The sequence below is a fragment of the Acanthisitta chloris genome, unplaced genomic scaffold (genome assembly GCF_000695815.1).
Source record: "Acanthisitta chloris isolate BGI_N310 unplaced genomic scaffold, ASM69581v1 scaffold27240, whole genome shotgun sequence".
Taxonomy (NCBI): Eukaryota; Metazoa; Chordata; class Aves; order Passeriformes; family Acanthisittidae; genus Acanthisitta; species Acanthisitta chloris.
Window position 1 is genome coordinate 5,111 of NW_008652709.1, and position 7,339 is coordinate 12,449.

General features: G+C 39.0%; 2 protein-coding genes across 2 annotated transcripts in view; one reads left to right on the forward strand and one right to left on the reverse strand.

Annotated features, from left to right (window-relative positions):
- Positions 1–4,236: 4,236 nt before the first annotated feature.
- On the forward strand, positions 4,237–5,410 carry PMCH (pro-melanin-concentrating hormone). The gene is made up of 3 exons (XM_009078265.1): positions 4,237–4,482; positions 4,938–5,139; positions 5,361–5,410. The coding sequence occupies exons 1-3, from the start codon at positions 4,237–4,239 to the stop codon at positions 5,408–5,410; spliced, it is 498 nt and encodes a 165-aa protein (XP_009076513.1).
- A 361-nt stretch (positions 5,411–5,771) lies between these two features.
- Positions 5,772–7,339, reverse strand: part of PARPBP (PARP1 binding protein) — a gene marked incomplete at its 5' end in the record, with an annotated part of 12,486 nt that continues 10,918 nt past the window's right edge. Inside the window, 2 exons of the mRNA XM_009078276.1 lie at positions 5,772–6,106; positions 6,721–6,862. Of these exons, the coding sequence (XP_009076524.1) occupies positions 5,772–6,106; positions 6,721–6,862 (477 nt within the window). The remainder of the gene's footprint in view (positions 6,107–6,720; positions 6,863–7,339) is intronic.

The window sequence follows — 7,339 nt, forward strand, 5'->3', positions numbered from 1 at the left end:
CCTGAGAGCAACTTTTCGATATCTGAAGGGCCTCCAAGAGAGCTGGAGAGGGACTCTGTGTTAGGAACTGCAGTGATAGGACAAGGGGAAATGAGTTCAGACTGAAGGAGGGAAAGTCTGGATTGTAGGTGAGAAAAATATTTTTTCCTGTGAGGGTGCTGAGACACCGGCACAGGTTACCCAGGGACATGGTGGCTGCCTCAACCCTGGTAGTGTTCAATACCAGGCTGAATGAAGCCTTGAGCAACCTGATCTAGTGAGGAGGTGTCCCTGCCCAGGGCAGGGGGTTGTGACTAGGTGATCTGTAAGGTCCATTCCAACCCATAAATTCCATGATTCTATGATCTAAATGTTGAAACCAAGTTGAAGTCATAATTCCTGGCAAATGTCCTTGCAGCAGTACATTTCCCAAAGATATCTGCTGCTGCTTGCGTTTGGAAAAATGACCCTTAATATTCAAGGTGTGCAAAACAAGTGCTAACCATAGGGATATACTAGGCTAACCTTTTATGTATTTGCTGGGAAATAACTGAGTCTTACAAAATACATAATTCTGGCCAAGGTGAACATTTTTGGATTCTATATAAATGCAAACAATAATGCATATTCCACTGACAGCAATGCTATCTCCCATAAAAACCTAACCCTAATTAAAATAGGAGTAGATCATAACTAGAAAGAGATCATTTAAAAGCAAGTTGGTTTTCCTTCTAATTAACCAAAGTTTTGTGTATTTCTTTACCTTGATCTTTGCAGACACTGATGCTCATCTGCCCAGCGAACTGCTGCCACAGCTAACAATCCTGGCACCAGTGTTCAAAACTTGAAGCAAGCACTGGATAACAACAATCCACCCACCTGGATTGCCCACACGAAGGAAGCAATCTGCAGAAGGAAGCCCATATCTGCAGAGTAATTTGGCTGACTCCAACAGGGAATTATAAGGCAATGCTAGCATAGAGGTGTGTAATGTGTCCAGACACTTAGGAGATTTCTCCTGCAGACCTTCCCTCACAATCTCCACTGTGACTGCCATTCTGTGCAGCAACTCTTGAACACTTTTACAGGTATCTGGTTGTACTTTTGATTATCAGTGGTAGCACAGCCTGGTCTGCAGACAAGGCAATACAACCTGTATGATTAACAGCCTGCAATTACTCTTCCTCAGAGTTTGTGAGACAGATGTTTCAATCATATAAGCAAAGTTCACCTGCTTGGGATGAAAAAGACCTGACTGTAATTGATATAACAGAAACAGGTATGATTTGCTTAGATTGCCAGCATAAATAATAGGAAAGAAAATCTGCTGCAAGGACACAATAGTCACTAAATCATAATGTCACTCCTAGACCTTGGATATCAATCACAAGCATTGCAATAATGACTGCTGATCTAATTAAGAGAACACAAATACTGTAACATTCTGTACATCATACTGCTAATACCTTATGAATGGCAGGAGTGGAATCACAGAATGATTTGGGTAGGAAAGGACTTTCAAGATCATCTAGTTCCAACCTCTTGTTGCAAAACAGTAGAATATATGTGGAAAAAAAAGTTTGTTGGTTTTTGGCTTTTTTTTTACTATAAGGGTGGTAAGATATTGGAACAGGTTGCCCAGGGTTGTGGTGGCTGCCCTGACCCTGGCAGTGTTCAAAGCCAGGTTGGATGAAGCCTTGAGCAATCTGGTGTGGTGGGAGGTGTCCCTGCCCAGGGCAGGGGTTTTGGACTAGATGATCCGAAAAGTCCACTCCAATCCCTAAATTCTATGATTCTAAGAGCAAGTTTCAAGGACTGGTACGGCAAACAAAAGAGAGTATACCTGGTGGGTCCTTTGTAGGTTTTGAATTTCACTTCACAATAACAGACTCAAAAGATACCTGATTCCTTGTGCCAGAATGCAGAAAGAGAAACACAGACACAAGCCTCAGGTATGTGACTCAGTTTACCACATCAGAAATACACTAGAGGAGTTCTGTGTTCTCTTTTGGCATCACAGTAAACACCTTTGGCTTTGGTGCTCATTTCAGGAATTACTTACAAAATAGCACATCTCAAAATGTACATCCAAAGTAGTGCAAAAATATCTTAGGGACTCCCAATGCAATGCTAATGCTGTACAAGAAAAGATTCTTAACCAAGGTTTATACTCTGTCCTAAGAACAAAACATTAGTGGAAACAACTCAGATGAAAATGGAATTCTTTTTAAGAGAATGAAATGCAAAAAGAAAAAAAAAGATTCAATAAAAATTAACATTCTTAATAAAAATTAGATAACAAACAGCAAATTACTAAGCATTTTACAAAGTGCCAATTTACTGTACACTTGTTCTGGAGTCAGATTCACTCTCCTCAGAGCTCCACACGAGCAGCAGGTCAACTCTCATCAAGCATATGGGCTCAGAGGATTCAGCTTAGTAAGAGAATCAGTCCTGACATGTGTGGAATACAAATACAACTTCAAAGGAATTGATGGGTAAGACATGTGACAATATTGGTAAAAACAATTTCCAGGAAGGGTAATAGTGAACAATAATCAATTTCCTAGTGGTTTGCCTTGACTAGCAGAATGTTTGGGCCCCTGCACGAAGCTAAAGGATAAACCAAACAGGAACTACCAGCTAAGAGGGACACAGTTACGAATGGATGGTTTGTATCGCTAACATCAGGATATTAGGTACATTTCAGATGGCCCCATTTTCTTTCCAGATAAGGTAAAAAAAACCCTAAAAAAACCCTCATTAATGATTTACAGTAACTTCTATATTGCCTTCCCCAGGGTAACAGATGCATTTCAGAGTTTTTCAACAAAAAACTGAAATTTACTTTTCTTTCTGCATCCTTAAAAAGCATACTTGACTATGTTACATTTGTAGCTGAGAAAGATCCACTTTCAGTAAGAAAATGCAAACAAGTAGAGTTATTTAGGCATCAATAAATATTTCTAGACTTTAATTCATAGAATCATAGAATCAACCGGGTTGGAAAAGAACTCCAAGATCATCAAGTCCAACCCTACCATGGTTACTAGACTATGGCACTAAGAGCCACATCCACTCTCATCTTGAAAACCACCAGGGATGGTGAATCCATAGTCCATTCCAATGCCTGACTACTATCTCCATAAAAAATCTCTTCCTAATATCCAACCTAACTGGCCGACCTTGAGTCTGTGCCCTCTTGTCCTCCTGCTGGTTGCCTGGGAGAAGAGACCAACCCCCACCTGACTCCAACCTCCTGTCAGGGAGTTGTAGAGGGTGAGAAGGTCTCCCCTGAGCCTCCTCTTCTCCAGGCTAAACAACCTCAGCTCCCTCAGTGCCTCCTCATAGCACTTGTGCTCCAGTCCCTTCACCAGCCTCATTGCTCTTCTCTGGACCTGCTCCAGCACCTCAATATCCCCCCTGAACTGAGGGGCCCAGAACTGTACACAGGATTCAAGGTGTGGCCTCACCAGTGCCGAGTCCAGGGCAAGAATCACTTCCCTGGTCTTGTTAATCATGCTGTTCCTGACTCAGACCAGGATGCCATTGGCCTTCTTGGCCGCCTGAGCACACTGCTGGCTCATGTTCAGCTTTCCATCTATCCAAACTCCCAGGTCCCTTTCTGCCTGGTGCTCTCCAGCCACTCTGTCCCCAGCATGGAGCAGTGCATGGGATTGGTATGGCCAAAGTGCAGGGCCAGACACTGAATAATGGAAATCCTAGTACAAACTGATTATTTTAGCTCAACACAGTAGCAGTCTAAGCTACCTTTAAATTTAAAGATTTTTCAACTCTTTAGTGAGTAAAGTTCTGATCAAAAGCTGTGATAGATCACCCCTTTACAATAGCTCTGCTTAAATAAATTAGTTCCTCTCCTTAAATTGCCTTAACTGGGGGTAAGGCTTTATAAACAACACAAATGGACATCATTTTTCTGTGAACTTTGTTCTACTGATCCATCAAAAGGAACTAATCTGCACTGTGCTGAAAACACACAGAGAAACAAATTATCCATGATAAATCAATGTTTGAGTTCTAAACAACAGAAGGGATTAAAAGGATTATAGAAAAGATTAATCCTTAACATGAGTCATTTCAAAAGAGTGAACTCATCAGCCACTCAAGTACTTTCTACTCAACCTGTAAAATATATAAGGTGAGCAAAAATGGAGAGCATCTCAATCGACAACTGGAAAAGCTTAACTAAAAATCTGAAAACTGCTGAACTTCTATGCAAGCGTCAAATAACTCAGAATGTGCATCTCATCCCACATGTTAATTCTCTCCCTCTGTCTCTTTTCTCAAGGTTTTCTAATCTCAGTTTCGAAATCTCCGCAAGAGGTAGAAGATGAAGATGTGTTGCTAACCACATTGAATCTAGAAAAAAGTCTTCGAAATGGAGATAAAGCTATGAACAGAGGAGCTATACCTTTGCTGAAGCATTACAAGACTGAAGGCAGCAATGTTTTCAGTGAAGAGGGTGGAAACATGAAGTTTTTGGTGAGTCCAGTTTTGCATTTTGGCTTAATTGTAAAATGGAAATTTATTTATACCTCTTGAGAAAACAAATACAACAGTTCAAATCTGGTAAATATACAAAAAATTCAGTTTAACATACTGTCATCAAGCACAAATTTTCCACTGTAAAAGTATCTAATGCCAAGATTTTAAATGCAGAACTTGGACAGTTGAATTAAATCTAATTTTTACACAACTATATGTAGCCAAAACTTGCGGAGAACAAAAAAAAAAAAGCAAAAAAAAAAGCATGTCCCTACATGCAGCAACAGGTTTTTGACTTCACCAAACATGAGTCTTATTATCTCATCACATTCTTTACCATGAAACCATTTCAGCCAAAAAGTAACACAGGTCATTCATTTTTACATTTTATCTTAAAACATAAAACAGTTGGTATAGAGATAAACCACTACTCTTGTTTTCCCTCAAAACAGGACACAGGTTCCAGACAGGATTTCTTAAATCATGTTATGCCAATCAATTTAGTTAGAAAACAACTGCCTTATCTGGCACTGAAGGGAGCCATGGCTTTTCCAGCTGACACCGAGATCCGAAATATTGAGTCAATACAGGAAAGAGAGACTACAGATGAAGAAAATTCAGCTAAATTCCCTATAGGAAGAAGAGATTTTGACAGTAAATATATTTTATTTTTATGCAAAAAAAGGTCTTTCCTTGTGGCAAGGTACAGTGCAATGTTGATATCGCAATTTGATAACTGTTCATTCAGAAACTCCATGTCAATCAGGATTTGTACATAGGGGAGGGAGAGTTTGTTAAATTAATACTTCCAGAGGCCATGAGAATTTTAGTTCTTTGATGATTTAAACTTTCAGTTGATTTTTTTTTCCCTGCAGTCCTCAGGTGTATGCTGGGAAGAGTCTATCGACCTTGTTGGCAAGCGTGAAAACTACTGAGCTGCACCACCTTCTTCTCAGAGATGAAACATTTTGTTATGTTTGTTTGAAGTTACTGTGTTTTAGTGTGGCTATACATGTGTATCCAAAACTAATTTTCCATCACATGGTAGAGGGTACATAATTCATCACCGAACAGAACATAGCTGTAATTGCTCACACTGTGTTGCTGTCAGAAAAATAAAAGACTTCAGCATCATCTAGACTTGTAAGCAGCTGCTTAATATTATACACAAGGTACTTTCAGTTATTTGGGTATGAAAGGAAGCAATTAATGATTTTCACCTTTCTCTTGCAAAATTTTACAACTCCTGTCCAAAGCAACATAACACCTGTGTCAAAACAAAAAACTCACAGTCGAAAAAAGTGAGTTAATTTTGCCTGACCTGCAATCAACTTATTCTTACTTGCAGTTTTGCTCTGTTTTCTTTTTCCACCAGTTTTGCTGTCCAGTTCCTTATAAGAGTTCTTTGAAGTCTTAAGCCTTTTAGCATTTTTTTGCAAAGATGGTTCACTTTCCTTGTCACAGATTACTTTGTCATTATTCAAATCCATCTGTTCATTCCTGGAGTTCTTGTTCCTTGGCTGACAACTCAGCTCTCCCATTTCTGTACAACTTCTAGTCTGGTGAACACTTTCAGAAATAGTTCCAAGCACTGGTACATCGAGACATGAAATTGTACCTTCTGTCATGGAAGTATATCAAAAACATATGTGAAGAAATAAAAAGTTACCTGGGATTATTCATCCTTTTTCTAGCAGCACTGCCAAGTTCTTTTTTAAAACCAAAACTAGTGTTGTGTCAACAGAACAAAGCTCTGCTGGTCACTGCAGTTACGTTTGTTGTGTGTTCATAAGGGTATTGCCAATTTAAAATGACATTGCTCAAAACCATAGCAACTAACTTAGGAAAGTAGATTTATAAGATATTGGAGGAGGGTGAAGAAATTTTATATATGATAAAGTCTGTAGTGGAGTAAAACAAATTTTCCCTCCTTTTAATGGAAAAAAAATACAATTTCACTTGGCTTACTTTTGTAAAGTAAGAAGAAACATTATGTTATGTATGTAAAATGTCTCAATTTTTAACCTCAACATATTTTTTTCAAATATTTATATTCCCAAAGCATTACAATTTTAATAGAAAGATATTTAACTGATCATAACACACACAGAACAATGCAGCATTTCTATTTTTCTCTCGAAAACACATTTATACTTGAGTTCTCCTAAAGACCCTTTGGATAACATCTGAAGCACTAACTGTCACATTTAATTCCTCAGTCCCACTGCAGCTTACCTGTGCCATGTCCAGCTTTTAAGTGTTGCTTTGGTGCAGGAGGTTTGCAGGTCAGAATTTTGAGGGAATGCTGACCGTGCATTTCCCTCAACTCATTCTTATATGTACATGCAAACTGAGATTTGATTGAAGATTGCTTCATCTGCAAACAGTAATCTGCCATTAGCTCTCAGTATTTACACTAGTGCAAGACAACACCTGCAAGACTAGTAAAATAAGCTTTCCCATTCCTCTGTCTTGAAAGCTTTTGAATCAAAAAAACTGCCAGAAAAAAATGAGTATGCTCACATCAAAACTAATTAGTCATTTCAAAGTGTAAAGGCTTTCAAGAATACTCATAAATTATTCTATTCAAGGCCCTAAAAAAATTCAAAACTGTTTTCATACACATAAGCTAACAGACTTGAGCTCATCACTGATACATGACATCATTATCTCTTCATGATGTTGCTGTTGGCCAGGTGAGCACAGAGAGTTTATTTGGGAAAACATAGAACCATAGAATTTAAGGTTTGGAATGGACCTTACAGATCAGCTAGTCCCAACCCCCTGCCATGGGCAGGGACACCACCTCACTAGATCAGGTTGCTCAAGGCTTCATCCAGCCTGGCCTTGAACA

Bases quoted from the DNA above. Each gene is read 5' to 3' on its own strand.
- PMCH (XM_009078265.1), top strand. From the start codon at position 4,237: ATGTGCATCTCATCCCACATGTTAATTCTCTCCCTCTGTCTCTTTTCT. The intron at 4,483-4,937 runs GTGAGTCCAGTT...CCCTCAAAACAG, and splicing joins GTGGAAACATGAAGTTTTTG to GACACAGGTTCCAGACAGGA. The intron at 5,140-5,360 runs GTAAATATATTT...TTTTCCCTGCAG, and splicing joins AGGAAGAAGAGATTTTGACA to TCCTCAGGTGTATGCTGGGA.